This window comes from Patagioenas fasciata, chromosome 1 (assembly GCF_037038585.1).
Source record: "Patagioenas fasciata isolate bPatFas1 chromosome 1, bPatFas1.hap1, whole genome shotgun sequence".
NCBI lineage: Eukaryota > Metazoa > Chordata > Aves > Columbiformes > Columbidae > Patagioenas > Patagioenas fasciata.
The window spans coordinates 72,967,518-72,985,614 of NC_092520.1; the positions used below are offsets into that span (position 1 = coordinate 72,967,518).

General features: G+C 40.3%; 1 protein-coding gene across 3 annotated transcripts in view; it reads left to right on the forward strand.

Annotated features, from left to right (window-relative positions):
- CMSS1 (cms1 ribosomal small subunit homolog) overlaps positions 1-18,097 on the forward strand; it is a 246,431-nt gene that overhangs the window by 217,457 nt on the left and 10,877 nt on the right. For all 3 annotated transcript variants that reach the window (XM_065829335.2, XM_065829334.2, XM_065829336.2), the window contains 3 exons: positions 9,554-9,654; positions 14,359-14,430; positions 17,411-17,540. In XM_065829335.2, the coding sequence (XP_065685407.2) occupies positions 9,554-9,654; positions 14,359-14,430; positions 17,411-17,540 (303 nt within the window). The remainder of the gene's footprint in view (positions 1-9,553; positions 9,655-14,358; positions 14,431-17,410; positions 17,541-18,097) is intronic.

Consider the following 18,097-nt stretch of genomic DNA (forward strand, 5'->3'; position numbering starts at 1 on the left):
ACCAGCCTTGTAGGGTTCCCCCTCATACAGTCATGCATTCTGTAACCAGTATTTGCGAACTGATTTTTCTTTTGATTAATCACAAATTCCTAGGCACTTGTAGTTGTTTAAAGATCCCATGGAGCATTTTACAAGGTGAGATATGTGGACTGTAATGTCTCGGCCGCTTTCCAACATGGTCAACTGCTTTCTGGCTTGACTCATTCTCCTACTTTTCAGAGGTGGATTGAGTGTCCTTCTACTATCATAAACTGTTGCACACTATTGCTGGCATCCTTTTGAGTGGTTTATAAAGTGACTGAAGGGTATATAATGCCTGGTATCTGTCAAAAGGAGAAACCCTTTTTACAAGGTGAAGTATCCAGTGGATTTGTTGACAGCCAAAACTGATGCTACTTACAGACAAACAAAATAGTTTCCCACTTCCCCATCTCTCTAGGAATACATTTTTAAACTGAATTTGGAGATTAGTAGAGATTATCAGAAGTTTTAGCATAAAGGATGCCTTTGAGAGAACAAAAGAAAGATTAATGAGGACTCTGCAGTGACTTGTGGATGTCCTCTGAGCCTTCACTGATGGTGTCATTGGCAAAGGGTACTAGAGCAAACAACAGAACTGATTTGCACTCAGGTGATGTATTATTCTATCTTCAGGCTCTTGTTGCTTTTGTTCGGCAGGCCTGTCATGAAGAAATTAAGTTAGATGGCAAACAATAAACGGGCCTGTCATGTTCCTAATATGTCACATCTTTGTATTTGCCCTTTGCTTGCCGTGTGTTTTAAAACTACAGTGACTAAATGAATCTTCAGTTCTCCCTTCTTACCTTGGTAATGCTGTTATTCCTTGTGTGAGGCAGTGATAAGATGGCAAATTCAACCCTTGTTTTACAGAAGAAAAAATATTTTTATTATAAGGAGGGTGGCCTACTATTTTTATATCTGATCAGCCACTGCCTATGATTTTTCTAACATGTTTCTGTCTTATTATATAAGGCCATATATAAAAAAGAAAACATCAATTTATTAATAGGCCTGGGTTGTAGGTCTACTACAAGCTGGGCCTAACCTTGGTCATGTGGAGTTTTTTCTTCTGTGCTTGTGTACAGCAGAGAATTTTCTCTTTTCTAATTCTCTTATGTACTCTTTATTTTGTCTTTTGGCTCATTCCCAGTCAGCAAGTCAAGATGCATCAAAAATGAGTTTGGAAGTACCCATTTTTAATGTTAAAAAGGAAGTTTTAAAAATAAGGGAGAAAGGAGGGGTAGTTGTTAGAAATGTTCTGTGGGAGATCCTTAGCATGGCAGATAGTTATGTCTGTGTCCTAAAAATTTTCTATCATATAATAGTGAAAATTCATTTGTTATTATTCTATTAAGACCTGGGTTTTTTTCTGCTTGAACAGGCAGTGATTTTAATTGAAATTACTATTCAGTGTAAAAAAGTGGAGCCTAAACTGGATGTTCTTTCACTAGATTTGTTGGGGGAAAAAAGAGCTTGTGGTAGATTTGCCTTCTGAACTGCCCAGGGAAAGGGTTTACATTTTTGTAAGGATGATGTCTTTGTCGTACAAGCTATTGCCAGTACTTAAAAACTATTACAGGGAATTCCTACAGATTGACTGGAAGAAACTCTGGCTTGGCACAGGCTCAGACTGGATGGATTGGGAAGGAGCTTACACTGTCTGGACATAACCTAAGGGGACAAAATTAGAGCACTTCTGATTCTTTAATAGGACTGTGTCTGTTTCTGCTTAGTTGCTTACTGTATGCCCTCCAGGTATGCCTCGCAAATACAATTTAAAACAGCTTTTTTAAAGTACTTTGGCACATTCAAAGATATGAAAACTTACTGTTGTGCTGGAATAGGTCTGTTTCAGGTCCCCCCAGACCTTGGGGGGATCACAGCTGCTTTGAGATAATGGAGCACCAGCGCCATGTGTAATTACCATGGAGGTTATCTCAGCCCGGGCAGGGAGGCAGCTCTGTGTTGCAGTAGGCTGACAGGGAAAGTCAACACAGGGATGGTAACTAACTGGTAGTCACCTGTAACAGAGCTCCACGTGCAACTTCTTACCTCCTAGTAACAATAACAGATGCCAGTTCAGTCACAGTTTTTACTCTTTAGTTCCAAATGGTCAAAATACCCAAGTATTTTAAGGCCTTACGAGCTAAGGTACTTCATTTGATTCATGACCCTGGTGAGGAAAGTATGAAAATTCATCAGTGTTTGAAAACAGGATTTGCAAAAACTAAAACGGGAAAAAAAAAAACAAAAACTTCATTAATTATAGAAGTGGCGCTCTGCTTAGCCATGTTGTCATTCTTCCTTGCATCAAAGATTTCCACTGTGTTGTAATATTATGTCTTTTGATGTAATTAAATATTCATTTTTCATTTCCTATCAGTATATCAGTATATTGGACTAGATGATCTTTTGAGGTCCCTTCCAATCCCAAACATACTGTGATACTGTGATATCTGTTCTCTCACTGATATCTAAGACTGTTCTGTACTGTTTAAAATGGTTTAGCTAATCCTTACTCAAAGAAGTAAGGAAATGATTTATTTTTTTACTGTAATCTGTCATCTGGATTTCTCAATTGTGCCACTGCAGCTGATGCACGCCCATGGCAGGGTCAATTATTTATTTTTCTGGGGGTGCCAGCAGACCCTTTCTAATTTAGTCAGAGCAATCTGAGTAATGGAGAGAGTACTGACATTGTTGCAGCTATTTTGATGGATTGGTTATGTGGTCATCTTCCCCAAGGACAGATTACTTTTGTAAGTAACAGTTTATCTCATTTACTAGTGATTTCTAAAGTATCATCATGGTAAACAGCCAGAAAGTGGTCTGAAAAAACATATTAATAATAAAATTTACCTTGTTAGCCATTCCATGCGGCTGGTCTGGAGGTCCCCAGCAGAGCTTCAGAGACATTGCTTGGCCAGTTGGCTTTACATCTTGGGCTCCAGGGTATCTGAGCTATTATTAGACTTCTCAACAGGAAAATTCAAAGCTGTCTATTGCCTACAGAGAGAGAATTTTAGAGAGGATTGTCCTGGTAGACATGAAAGAGATCCTCCTTTTGGGATTAGCAGTGCTGGTGACACACAGCTGCGTAATTTGGGATCTGTCCAGGAGGTGGTTTGAGCTGCTGTTTGCCTTAGGTCTCTGTGCACCACTGCCTTCCACACCTGCTCCTTCTCCCACTGCCATGTGGCACCTTCCGTCCCCTCATCAGGGAAGTAGTTAAGCTTGGAATGCTTTAAAATATTTAAAATAGTTGATCAGCCTGCCCCCAGTCAGGCTTGTTTCATTTAAAAACTTCGTCTGTTCCTTTGGAGACTCGTGGGCAGCAAGGCAGGACCTGCCTGAGCTTTGTGTTTCCTACTGCCTTGAGGAGTGGTACCGTAGTGATATGTTAAGATACTGTTGTCACAGAGTTTAATGTTCATAAATGTCTCAAGGGTGGATGTCAAGAGGATGTGATCAGACTCCTTTCAGTGGATGACAGGATGAGGGGCAAGGGGCACAGACTGAGGCACAGGAGGTTCCATCTAAACATGAGGAGAAACTGCTTTACTTTGAGGGTGCCAGAGCACTGGAACAGGCTGCCCAGAGAGGTTGTGGAATCTCCTTCTCTGGAGACATTCAGAACCCACGTGGACACATTCCTGTGTGATCTGCTCTGGGTAAGCCTGCTTTAGCAGACGTGTTGAACTAGATGATCGCCAGAGGTCCCTTCCAACCCCAACCCTTCTGTGATTCTGTGAGGCACCCCAGAAGTCAATTTAGGCAGGCAACAAGCTCCAAACAGACTTTCTACTAGCCAGAACTGTTTAGCAAAGAAAACCAACTAGAAATGGAATGTCTGATAGCACTTAGCTTCCGGATAAAAAGATAAGAAGAAAAACAAAAACAAACAAACAAAAGAAAAAAAAAACACACACAAAAAAACCACCAAACCACTAGTGGAAATTATTTGGGTATGTATGCAAAAGAATATTTTTCTATTTTGAGCTTTATTTTTAATTACATGTTCATTGTTCCTATATCACAAAGAGTTGTAAGAACTGCACCTTGCTTCTCTCTCAAAAAAACCCTCCTGTTCTCTTCATCCTCTTCCTGTGAGGAACTTCCCATAGCTGCTGACAGTTCCATGAGCTTCCTTTACCTTCATTTGAGTCGTAGGCTGGCTTGAAGCACAATTTGCATTTTTCAAAGAATTTTAAGATCATTTTCTGTTCCTTTTCAGTTGTAACTTTTTTATTTGGCGACATTTCGAGGTGTGCCGCCTAAAAGAGTTCAACTTTTTCAGTCAGCCCTAGTCCTTAGAAGAATTGTGGTTTTGTTACTATGACTTCTTTGTTAATCACTTCAGAGTAGAACAGTGACATGTGAAGGTCAGAAGTCTCAGTAATGGTGAATCAGCCTAGCAAGCACAAATTTGTATGTACTAGCTATTTTGTACAAACAAAATTGCCTTCAGATCAAAGCATGTGGCATTGCCTCCTATATCATTAAAGTCTTGTCTGCCTTTAAAAATACTAGTAAAAATAACCAAGCAGATGTGCATTCTTTGTGAATATATTAGTTAATAAAGGTGGTGATTAAAGGGAACCTGATAAGCTATATGTAAATATCTGGGTGCTTATTTATGTTCATGTGTATAAAAATGCAGACATGTATGTATTAATATAGGTGTGTATGTGTATATATTTAGTATATATATTCATGTACTTAGACATGTGTGTATGTCAATATTAAATTTGTAAGAAGTAACAAACCTTTGCACGGAATGATTTTAAATAGTAGTCAATATCATAAATGAGAAGGTCTTATATATGTGTGTGTTAAGCATAAATAGCTTTTTCCATTTCAGTATGGTTCAAAATAAAATCAAATATAAATACTTAGTGACTGGGAAGCCTGTAAGTATGTGTCATGCCACTGATGTAATACCAAAGGAACAAAAGTGAAGAGCTGTGGAATTCACATTTATTTATCTATATCGAGAGCATTATGTGACTGTTCAGATGTCTTTGATGACCTTGGGGTTGCGTAAGGTCCATACGTCACGGGAAAGCAGATGCAGAGGATTGCTGCGCTCAACAACATCACCCCTTCAGCAGTGTGTTCCGTCAGCGCCTGCTTGCTGCTCATTTGCACCGCAAGGGAGATGAAAGTCAACGTTGTATTAATCAATCAGTTTCTGCATTATGCGCCAGCTTGTTATTAAGGAAGGATTTGTGGTGTCTCATGTTCTGGCAGAAAGGAGCCTCCTAGGCAGCTGGTTACCTCAAAGCAGGGCAAGCAGTGCTGCTCTGATACGAACACATTTGGGACCTGTGAGCTGGGTGCTTCTGCATTTGTTCACATCAAGTTATGATTTATTTTGTGAATAACCCCGCTGACATCAAGGTAGCTATTTGCAGAAGAAGGTACATGTGTAAGCATGGTTGGCAGAGTCTGGCCTGTGGTATTTTGATGCCCATAACAAAATGCTCTTGTCATCACAGGAGCTGACATGGTGTCACAAATGATCACAGCTTGAAAGTGACTACTGTCTTGACTGGGACATGGGTGACTGGCTCTGGAGCAGATGAGAGGTCTTTCTATTGTATGAAGTAGAGATACTCTGGTACTACAGAAAGATGCTCAAATTTTAAGTGTTTTCACAGAAGTTTGTTTGGTCTGGAGCTGGAGATTGAGTCCCTCTTCTCTTGCTTCTTGCTGAAAGTGGAGAAGGACGTTGCATCATGAAATGCAGTCCAAAACTCAGATGGGCAGTGAACAGGTGGTACATTGTTTGTCAGGCTATTTCGGATCATGGAAACCATTTGTCCGGTTTTAGACTGCTATTGCAAGCAGTGTATCTTTTAGTTATGAGAAAGAGAAGGGGTTATTTAAAACTTAGATGACTCCTGTTTGTCTTTCAGAGTAGCACGCCAAGAGGGATTTAAGAAGGAATGCTTAAAGATCACAGGCAGCTTCCTCTGAATCTATTTTATGCAATTCTCATTTATTTCCAATGTGAGGTGAGTCTGCTGAGAAAGAGCTGGCTCAGCAATTCAGTTCCGTGAGGCATGCACAGATATATATATTCAGTGGTGTGTGTTTGGGGCTCAAGTGGAACTGAGAAAGAGGGCTCTAGTTATGATTTCTTCAATGTACTTCGTTTGTATCATTGATCCACAGCCTGCTTGGGTGTAGCGCATCCAGGACTCCAGATCTGTGAAGCTGGTATGTATAAAAGCTGGTCATTCTTCCAGCATCTCGGGAGTCAAAGCAGAAGAGACAGAGGGATTGATTACAGAAGTCACCAGTGGGCTCTCAAATACAGAAAGTGCTCTACCAAAATGCAACATGAGAAATTTACCAGAGGAAGGTTGATATGGGGGGAAACAAGCCCATGGTAATGCATAGTGATAACAGAGTTACCAAGATACCTTTTAAACATCCAGGAGTGTACTGGATGATGTTATTTTTCAACAGCTTCTAGTGAAGTATCATATCTGAGACTCAAAAGTGCCCAGTCAGTGACTTTGGTGAGGAACAGGACAGGGAAGGAGCTGCTGATGTAGGAACACTTGGGCATCCTCAGGAGACGGCAAGGAAACATCCAGTAGATTGACACAGATATTTCAGCTGTAATATAAGAAAGAAATCTGTTAAGTCTCCCAAACCTTCAAGTTTCTGGGTTCCCTGTCCACCTGCTGCCATATGTTAGGCTGTACAGGACTATATATATATTTTTTGTGCATTATTAATAAATTTGTAACAAAGTAAACCCATATCACCACTGACAATGAAAATAAAAAGAAAAAAAAAAAGGTGGACTTTGGAATGCTCTCTCGTTTTCACTTCTAGTGGCCATAAACTTCCCCAGAAAACTTTACCCCTTCAGCCATTGTCTGATGGACACTCTTAGGACAGTGACAGTGATGTTCTAGGAAAATTGTCAGTCACACTGGAGACGGCTGCTCATTATTCATCTTCATGATCCAAATGGCAGCTCAGGAGAGTCAATTCAATACAGTTTGTCCTTCAGAAGGGAGACAAAATAGCTCATTAGTGCAGCTCGTGAAGACCAGTGCCAGACAGTTCTTAGCGTACAAGTAAGTCGGAGATACAGACTTGCCACCTCCCTTATTTGTATCCTTTGAGAAGAGATCACAGAATGGCCCCATGGTGTCCTCTGAGGTTGACCAGCTGCCACCTAAGGGACAGCTTTGATGTCACAGCTAACATATGGTGAGGGGCTGCCAGGAGAGACATTCCTGCTCTTCTCCTGCCCCCGGCCCCTCGCCCCACGTGGGATCTGGCACTCCTGTGGCCCCAAGTCCACTCAGCTTCTGGTGTGGGGACCGTGCCTGCAAAGAGAAGGAAGCAAATAGGCCAGCTGAGCTGCAGTGTCCGCTTGGTGTACACGTGTGTATTTGCTCTAGATGTGGAGAGTGAGGGCTTTTCTTGGGGGATTCCCACTTAAGATTTCAGAATGTGTCTTCATCCTGTGTTGAGATGCAAACAAGTGCTGCCATTTCTTCCACAGCATTTGGTTTGGTCTGAATTAAGTTCATTAACTTGTTTATTAGACCGGTTTACTTAGAAGTCCCTTAGTTCTGCTGGACAGAAAACAAATTATCTTTTCAGTTGCTGCTGTATTTCTAAAGCTGTTGCAATTTGCCAAGAATCTAATGTATATGAAATAAGATATCACAAAAAACTACATCCAACCTGCTAAAATATTCACTGATTTTCTTCAGTTGCTAGCTTTCAACTTCCCAAACTTTTTTGAATTCTTAACAGCTGTCACAATCCAATTTAGGATGCTATTACATAAGCTTTTCAAAGTGGGAAAAGGAGTGGAAGTTACAAGATGGTATCTTTCCAGGCATAAGTATGTACGTGCTATTTTATCCATTCACTTGCATTAGGATTTTCAAAGCCACTGCTTTATATGTAATAGAACGTGTTGCATCTGTGGATGACTAAAGATTCCTTTTTCCATTTCATGTCCTTTAGGTACCTTTCACTTAAATCCTTTCACATATCTTTCACATATCCTTTTACTTACCTATTTTCAATATGTACCCATTTCAATATGGAATTAGTAAATGCCAGCCATGGTTGGTTTTGTCTCTCTTGTGTCCTCTGATCATCAATTTACTCTATTCACAGCTGATGATTGCATAGGTAGTGTGTTATAACCAGCAGTTATATCTTCCATACTTAAGGCTTAAGGAATCATATTGTTACTTTTTATTCTAAATAAATTAATTCATCTTAAGCTGTCTATTTACAGCTTCAGAAGATTTCAGCAATGACTAAGTACCTGTTGGGGGAAAATGTTCCAGACTATTCCAGATACAGAAAATGCATTATTCAGCTCTGATTATTCAATCTGGTGGACAATAATGCTTCTGGCGATGATCAGGAAAGTGATTCGGTCCCTAGCACAAACTTCTGTGTTAGAATACATCATCTTAAGCACTAATATAACACTATTAGAGAGGATTGTTGCTGTGGATAATTTTTTCCCTGACGTCTCTTTGTAGTATAAAAGAGATGAAGAAAAGAAGGAATGGAAGCATCTTAAATAACTTTCTTTCAAAACAGAAACCTTTTTTTAATCTTGTGCACATTCTGCTTAAACTTTGGGAATGGTGCCTTTGCCTAATTATTACGAGTAAGAGACACACAAGTAAAAATGTACTTACAGAAGATGTGTGCCTATATTTTTGTATAATAGGACATTATACCAATCTTGTAACTTTTCCTCTTGTAGGTAGTTGATGTCAGTATGGCATTTGGGGGTTTTAGATGGAGTCTGGGGTGGTTTTTGTGTGCATTTTTGTGTGTCTTTGGTTTGATTTTTCTTTAGTTGCTGTTAGTTTTATTCCTTCATCTGCAAGACTTGTCTTAGTAGGAAGAAATTACTTATTCCAAAAGAAATATCAGCAAACTTAGCAAGAAAGATGTGTTTTTACTGTGATCTTGTGGTGCACGGTGCCATTTTAGTCTTTAGTAGCAGTACTGGTGCTTGTTTTGTGGTCTAATGATTTGTTGAGATAGGTCTGTAATTACATATGGTGAATGCAGTGCAATGGATCCAAGATTATGTTTTACATGTTCTGAAATAATAATGCAGAGAGATGTCAGGCAACCTGAGATGCAGTTTATCAAAAATGTCTTTATTCATTGTTCAGTGCTTAGCTTAATTCAAGAGGGATTTATGGAAAGATCAGACATTTCTGCCTGTGATGCTGCAGCTGGCACCTACTGTGCGGCATTCCACAAAGATAAGGAAATATATTGCCTGCTAGATGTAATATAGTGAAGAGGAGGGGAAAACTAGGACTTTTCCTAGAATGAATTTCAAATACCAGTGCTCTAAAATAACAAAAATTTCTATTACAGCTGTACTTATTGCCAAACTTGAGATTGTATTGTTGTGATAAGCTTTCAGTTGAAGATCTTACCCCTGTTCTTGAATGCAAAGATAGAAGACAGATTTGGAAAACTAACAAAACCCCTTCTTTTTTCTCATCAGATCCTTCAGATGATGAAGCTGTTGAGAAAGCAAATGGTAAAAGGACAGCAGCACAACAAGATTTGGATTCCAAACCTGCTGTGAAAAAGAAAAGAAAACAGGTTTGTAAATTCAGCAGTTGCGTAAAGCATGGAGATGATAATGCATAGGGGAATGGTAGTCCCCCTTCTTTCAGTAAAGGGATGGTGAACCTCACTTTTTGTTTGATCTGTTCATGTAGTAAGATTATTTTATTAAATGATTTTGCCTTATTTGGAAGTGATCGCATTCCAGTACATTTAAATAATAACTTCACTGTTGTTTTGAATGAGTTGAGATTGCCAAGCCTGTCTTCTGCAAAGTGACTGTTTAGCGATAAAAACCTAAGTGGTGCTACCAAGTGTCCTCCCCTCTCACCTTTTCCCTTCCTCTGCACACACAAGGTCTTGAAAGCTAAATTTAAATCTTGTACTGCATCTCTGTCCAAGCATGTCCCCAGTGCAGGTCCCGGTGAAGAAGAATTTAGTTCTGTGTGGACTGATGTTTTCATAGACTTGCACTCCTGAAAGCTTCCTTTGAAACCAGCAGAAACTGCGTTGTTCAGCGTTACACGGCGTATGCCAAGGAAAAGGCAGCAAGGTCTTTGACAGACAGCAGTGCCCCTGCTGTCTGCAGGAAAGAGTCACCTAGAGCTCAGCTGATTTTACGCAGTCTCTTGGTTGAAGGTGCCTTCATGATATTTTACAGGAAAATGGACAGAATGACTCTCCAAGAGCTGAAATGATACTGGAGGCTACCTCTCCTTGAAGATATGGATATTGATTTTGACCTGTAGGTCAAGAGTAAATTCACTGTGTGATACCTAGGCAGTTGCCCAAGTGAAAACCATTTGCAGGGATGGGGTGTTTTTTGGTTGCTTTTTTGGGTTTGTTTTGTTTTTTACTTGTGTAACAGAGAAGTGTAAAGACCACAGTAGCAATTACTATGTTCTTGAATGTCTTTCAAGGAGAGCAAAGGTGAAGTAAGCCAAGTATCGGAACTGGTTCCACACTTTGATTAGGAAAGACAGGATTGATCACTACAGGAGGAATCTGTATTGCTTTTGCACATGCTCTGCGGGAGACGGTGGGGACTTCACCTCAATGAGGATGCCTATGGAGCCACTTTTTATCACCACTATTTTCACTTAAGCATTTGGAACTACGTTAAGATGTTTTGTTTGGAGGAGTTGCTTTGCTCTTTCTATGAGAACTTCAGAAAAGATAAGCAATACAGGTTATCCTGCTGAGGTGGACTGGGGCCACTCAACTGTCGCAGAATACCTGCCACAGCTCTTCCTCTCATATAAAGAACAGTCTGTATTTTGGAGCAAGGTAGTTTGATTTTTAATCACAAAACTCCAGGACGCAATGCTTTATGGGAGCTCTAAGCCTTGCATGTCTTTTAGAGCAAAATCAGATGTACTTACAGAAAGCTAATGATTTTGTGCATATAACATAGGCCATTTTACTCATCCCTGCCTTATTCACAGGCTGGAAGCTCTTCTGCAGTGGACTTGGCACCTTCAAGTCAGTCAGGAGACAACCAGATAGAATTATGAACATTTATGTTTCCAGTCTGCAGACTGTCCTCAGGCTTACAATGAAATGAATCATTTGCCTCAGATCTAAATGGCGCATTGATGTGTTTACTTTGTCACAAACTCCAAAAGTCGGAGTATGTGGCTGAACCAGAATGTAAACTTTCACACACACTCACAAGAATGTTTTCACTGTACATTTGAATTTCCAGTAACTTGGCAACATGTAAAGAAAAAAAAATTGTTAGAAATATAATACAGGAAATATTTTATGTTCTGTCTATGATTAACAAAAAAGGAATTTATGACATTTTAGTTCATAAATCAGTGGTCTCAGCACAAATTTCCTGTTTTCTGCATTTTAAGAACTTCCATGTAAAAATAGCTTAAAAACACAGAGCACAAGGGAGCCATGTCAAAAACCAGTAGGACGTCTGCTCTGTGTCTTGTGTAAGAAAAACATATAAATGACCTTTTCTTAAGGGTGGCATGCAAAGAGCTATTGCATGAGTAGGTAGGCAACTGATGTTTGGATGAGGGTCAGAAGTTCAGTCTAGATCAGTTGCCTAAATGTTTTAGACTGCAGATCATGAAAGACATGCAAGTTTACAGCCATTCACAACCATGAAGTTTCTCTTATGGCATTATTTTTAATGTCTCAATAAAGTGGACTTATTATTGCTGGGCTAGTATTTGACTAAATACATGTATGCTGTTGTAAAGGAGATAATTTTAAGTCTTAACGTGCAAGGCTTTGACTACGGGCTCTCTGTGTGCTTCTGTTACTGTTGAAATAAAGGGTTACATACTGCCTTCAGAAACATGCCATGGCATTTGGTGATAGTTTTAAGCATCTGAATGAAGGGTTATCCGTGAGAAAATTTTATTTCTCTTCGAGAAAATTTTTCAGCTCTGTGGCATGGTTTTGTTCTTTTCTCATGTGGATACCAGTTGGGAGTGTTTTGCAGGTTTATGTAAAGCAGTTCACAATGTATATGGAGGGAGAAATGGACTCAAAGTGAATGAGTGGCATTTTCAGTATGCTGAAAGGCTGGTAACACTTTCTAGGACAGGCGGCCTTCATATTCTACTGGATTACAGAAATTCAGGTTGGCCGCTATCTGGCTTTTTGGTTACTTGGTAGTAGTGTCCCTTGACTAAATCAACCCAGAGGCTTGTTCTCTGCATAAAATATAATATTGAACATGGAATTTATGATTAAAACACCTGGCAAGTGGTCTTCAAGTATCTGTGGACAGCTGGGATGCATAAGGTTAGAGCAGAAACTGAAGGCGGAGAGTAGCTCTGTTTCAGTCTCAATGTCTGGGAATGCTAATGGTAGGGATAGGAATGAAGAAATGTATGGTGGTGTTTTAAAAGCACTTGAATCTGAGTCAGGATAGATTTTTTTAAAAATAAGCAAACCAAAAATAAATAAATGAATAAATAAATAAAGCTTGTGTTAACTCTGGAACAACTTTGTTTGCTGTGGTGAGCTTCTACTTGCAGTTATTCCCTTGATGTCTAGTGAAGATAATATCTGTTTATACAGATATCTTTTGTTGACGCAAGATACAGTCCCTATCGCAACTTCTCATGGGTGGGTATTGATCCAGACTGCGTTGTACTCCAGCCCCAGTTGTGGAGTGATTTGCTGCCTGTAGCCATTCCCCAGCCAAATCTTCTGTGGTAGTTCCAAAGTATGATTTCAAACCTCAACCAGATTCAGGGCCATCTCTATACACCACTACTGCCTTTGCAAGCGCAATGGCTGCGGTTGCACCACAGCACAGAAAGCAGGAGCAAGCAATAGGTCATTTGTGTTGAACATGGGGTTGTCCTGGTTTTTATAGCTTAGTCAGCTAGGGGAATGGAGAAAAAAGGAAATGTAGGCATAATATAAACAGTTGAACACCACAGAATGATTCTGATAAGGATATGAGAGGGGTCTTGGAAAGGCATAAATGTGTTGAGGAGAGTCATATAGTACCAGTTGTCATGAAGTGTCCTCCTGTTAAGGGGTAGTCAGAAAGGCTCAGATATTCTGAACTTCTCTTAGCTTTCCTTTGGCCCTCTTTGCCCTGTTGAAGCTACCCTCGCAAGGGCACGAAGGAGCAGCTTCTCTGACTTTCGGCTGGGCTCCCTTTCTCGTTGATAGTTTTCTTCCAGGCTTCCCCAGGGACCAGCACTGGATTTGCTGTTCCTGAGCTTTTAATGCTCCATGTGATGAGATTTCTCTGTGTTTTCTCACAGGAGCAGATTTTTCCAGCTAAATGCATCCTGCTATCGAGGAGCTTTCTCCTGCAGTTCAGCCTATTTTCGTATTGCGCTTCATCAAATCACTTATTAAGCTCTAAAGCCCATCTATGTAGATGAATTTGTATATCCATGAAGTGGAAGTCCCTAAGGCAGCAAAAGAAAAGAGATTTCCTATATTCAAAACAAGGAAAACTTGTGCCCTTCTTCTTCTATTCGGGGTAATTTTAAGTGGCTAAGGATAAATCCTAACCCTGACTTATGTGAACAGGGATTCTGTTACAAATGGACAAATTCAGCCTGCTCTCTCAGGCACAGAAGAGGGTTTTTAATAGCAACACATGTTGGATGAAGATTATTCTGAAATGCACTATGTATTTTTCTTGTTTGTATTTGACCCTGCCTGCTATGAGGTGACAAAGCAAGAATGGGGCAGAACAAATTCAAAACATATTTTCCTGAATTTTTGCATCACAAATGTCAAAGGAAATCCAGAGCATGATTGTTTGCAATTATTCTCGCTCAGTTCCATGGTGTCTTTCACTGCATGGATGCTCACCTTAGACCCTGTTATTTTAGAGCACCATTGGCAAAGTTTAGAAAAACAACCATGCACAAGAATAGAGATGAAAAATATAAAGTTTTGGCAAGGTTTTGTTCATATTTTCCTCTTGGTATTTTTAATTAATTAAAACCTGTTTTTCACCATTTCATGGAAGTGTGACTACAACCTGTGTGTTTCAGCTTTCTGTTATTTATTTTTCCTCTCTTGCTTACAACAACATAGATGTCAATTCCAAAAGTAACTTCAAGAATTTGATCCCATCTACACCTGAGGAAGCTGGGCTTTGTTTGTTTTCCCTAATCCAGCATTATAATTTCTGTATCCCTTCTTGCTTCTCTTTATTGACTTTTACCCCACCCCTGGTGATCAGATATCTGATGCTGAATATTTTTTTCTTTCTTTTTTTTTTCCCTCTGTGCTTTGCAGCCCACGGAGTGTTTTCTAAGTCAGCCTGAAGAAAAACAAGAGACTACTGTAAAGACAAAGAGGAGAAAGAAGGTATGAATTTCCCAGAGTGAGCTTGGGGACTGGGCAGTGTGTATATGTGCTGTTGCAAGATTCAGAATTGGGACAACCCTGTGACAATGAGAAGTAATGTGGTCATAATGTTGCAGCCTCTTTTAGACAAGAATAGAAATTCCTCCTTTTGTGACTTCACTCAAAATACCCATTCCCAGCCTGAACTGTAGTATTGTGTCTGTATTCTGCCCAGTAGTTGTATATGTCTATATCCACTTGCAAGGGAAAATGTAAGTACATCAAAGAAAGGGGGAATTCCAGTTGCTGCAGAATCTGCCCCATTTCAGCAGTGTGGTCAGGCTCCAGCTGCTGTTACGTCTTCTGAGCCAAGAATGATCCTGTTCACTCTTCTCCACAGAGCATAAGTATATAAATAAATACTCTGTATTGTCCCTCTGGCCGTGCTCCATCCTCACCCTCAACAAAAAACACACCTCACAGTCTAGATGGAAATTGTATGGCACCAGGCAAGTTAAGTGTCTTTCAGGACAGACTGTAAATAGTTGGCTCTCTTGCAAGGCTGTGAGGTGGCCTTTTTATATTATGTCAGGCCTCTTAATCATCCAGGGAATGGGAAGAGTGGGATTTAGCTTTAAATGCAGCTCTGGCAGAAGTGATCATGGTACTTGTTCCACTGCTGCCAGGATGAAAGCATCCCACGACAGAGATTGGTGAACCAGAGCTAACAAAAAGATCCCGGTTCTCAGGGCAACAATAGGCACTTAGTTACACCTTTGGTTTCAGTGGGGCTAGGCCACTAAGTTGACATACACAGCCTGTCAAGAAGTCCATCAGGAAATATTTATCAGGTTGATCTATGAGTTCCAAACAAAGTGCTCTCTCCAAAAATATGGGAGGGGAGGTAAAAACCCTTTGCTTTGAAGCATCTGGAATGAATTGGAAGAAAAATAATAAAACTTCCTGCATGAGGAACATTTCCCCACAGCCCTCCTTGAAGGAAGAGAGTTTGCTCAGGTGTCCTTGCTCTTGCTCTTACGGAATTTCTCATTAGTATCAGGCTTCTCCCCTCCAGAGTGCCATAATTTTCCTGGAGGAACCCACGCGGCCCAACGAACGATGTAATGGTCCTGTGGAATGGTGTCTTATGCTGAGTTACCAAGTCATTCTGTGATAGTTCTATCTTGTTGGGTGCCAGAAGAGGGGTTCCCAAACATGGGTTACTTAAGAGGTGGGCTGTGGGGCTGGGACTGGAGAAGAGTGTTTGTAGCTGATAGGAACAACAACAAAGAGGTTTGGCTGTGGGCCTCAGGTGGAAGCTGTGGGTGCTACAGATGGCCTCTGGTCATTCTGTGGGAAGATAGTTGTGTGGCAGAAAAATACAGCGGTGCCAAATGAGGGTGCAACTTGGAAGGAATGCTGCAAGTTCAGGCACTGCAAAAACCTGATAGGCATCCACTGGAAGGTCTTCTGGGGACTGCAGAGGACTTTGAGCCAGGCTCTACTACTCCCAGGTAGACCGGGAGGAAGGTGTAAGCAGTTCATCTCCGCATATCGCACTGTCAGAGATTCAACTGGGCTCTTGCAAACACACAGCTGGTGTTTGACAAGCAGTGGCCAAAGTGGCAGGTGGCTGGGAGAGGCAGCTTTGCTGTGGGGGCACAATGGCTTCAGCAGCCCCAAATGGGCTCTTCCCTGTTCAGCCTTCTGCCCCTTATACTGCCGTTCTGGGAGTATCTGGGGTGTATTGGCAAGAGAGAGATGGAACGGTGGGGAATGAAAGAGAAGGAGGGAACAGGTGCCAGTATGGAGTGAGAGAAAGCGATGGAAAAAGATCTGTCCCCTATGTTAAGATTCCTGCTATAGCTCTCCAAAATTTCCATTGATCTTTGCTGACCCAGACCTTACCCTTCCGAACTCGCACTGAAGGTACCCACCATCCTTTAAAGCAGCCAAAAATGCTTCCAGGCCCACCTCATCTCTCTGTGAAATCTCACTTTGCCTCGCAGATACGTACCCCATTGCTCCATCCTAACCATGCTCTCCTGCCCCTTTCCACTTCTGCGCTTATGCTGCCGTGCATCTTCCTGTTGGCAAGGTCGGTTTAACTTACACAGCTAAGAAACCGTAAACTGGCCTTTCACAAATTAAACGCTTTTCAGTGAGAACAAGAGAGGCTTCAAGTTCTTACTGCTCTCTCCAGGCTGCCTCTATCCTTGAAAATCTGCTGTTTTCTTAAATGCCAGCAGATCATTCAGGTAATGGGAACCATGGGCTTCCCTGTCATCAATTATGGGGAAAAATACAGCAACATCTTCAATTCAGTGAAGATTCAGACCTCTAATTTGCTAATATTCCTAAGGTGTAAAATGCGATTATTATGAACTCATGTCCAGGCTCTAAAAATGATTAGTTTGGTTTAAAAAAGTATATATTTTGGAAGAATAAAACAGCTGCTTAACTCTTTCTGCTTGACTTGCACATTTGTGAGTGCTTTTTTTTTTGTGAGCTTTTAACTCATTTTCATCACACTTGCATGGTATTCTGTGAATATAACTAACCATCTTTCCTTCCAAAATAGATAGTTACCCATTTTTAATCAAAATATAACCAGAAATTATATAACCACCTGATTGCGCTTCTTATGCTTTAAGAATAATAAATTAAAACAAATGATGAGGAAACCCTGAATTTTCAAACAGATACTCAAGTGTAACAACAGCAAAACTCACAGAACCAGCATTTCAGGTGAGTGCACAAGATTTTTTGTCTTCGGTCTCACAGACCATCTCATCAGGATATCTGAACTTGCATCTGAAGTCTGCATTCCCACTAAAGATGATGGGAATCTTGTCACATTGTAGGGTTTTTCTAATGAAGCTGTAATTAAGCCAAGATAACTGTATAAAGTTATGGAGGAACATTTGTTTACAGTGTTGTCAACTAGCCAAAGAGCAGGAATTATAAATTCCACACTTACCTATTTTACTTGTCTTTTTAGAAGAAAATTTCTGATATTCTGGAAAAATCTGCTCCAAAACCTGGTGTCCCTGCAGATCTGCAAAATCTGCTTACTCAACATTTTGGTGAAAACCGTTCAGTGATTGAAATAGAGGAATTAAAGCTGTCAGGTAACTTATTCTATATTTACTAGATAAATAATGTTTTCTTCACGATGCTGAAGAGTTCTTTTTCTGCAGAAGAAAGAGGATTTGGGGAGAGGTCTGGTGGTATACGTTTTTATGGAAATATTTTCTTATACTGTATATTAATTTACTGTTTAAGTAGATACGTTAGTTTCTTTGGAATAAATGTGAGTTTTCTTAGAATTACAGGAATGGGGGAAACACACTGTTTAAATGTGTCCTTTTATTTTAAAGTATTAACTTCAGGAGCTCACTTTTCTTGTACAAATCATATGATTCCTGACAATAGCTTCCAAGATGCAGAAAGTGAAAATGTATTTTGTTTCTGGGATTATCTGAGCTGATCCAGATGCATGATAAGGAGGGATGACAGGAGTAGACAAAGAAATAATGAGACATCATTCTGACGTGGTTATGAGATGTCAAACACAAAGATTTTTCAGGGAGTTAAATGAGGAAAGATGGTAGTTTTGGTCCAACTTGAAAGTGACCAAGTTTTAACCATGATGAGGACCCTCTTGGTTTCCCATGTTCTGTCCTCA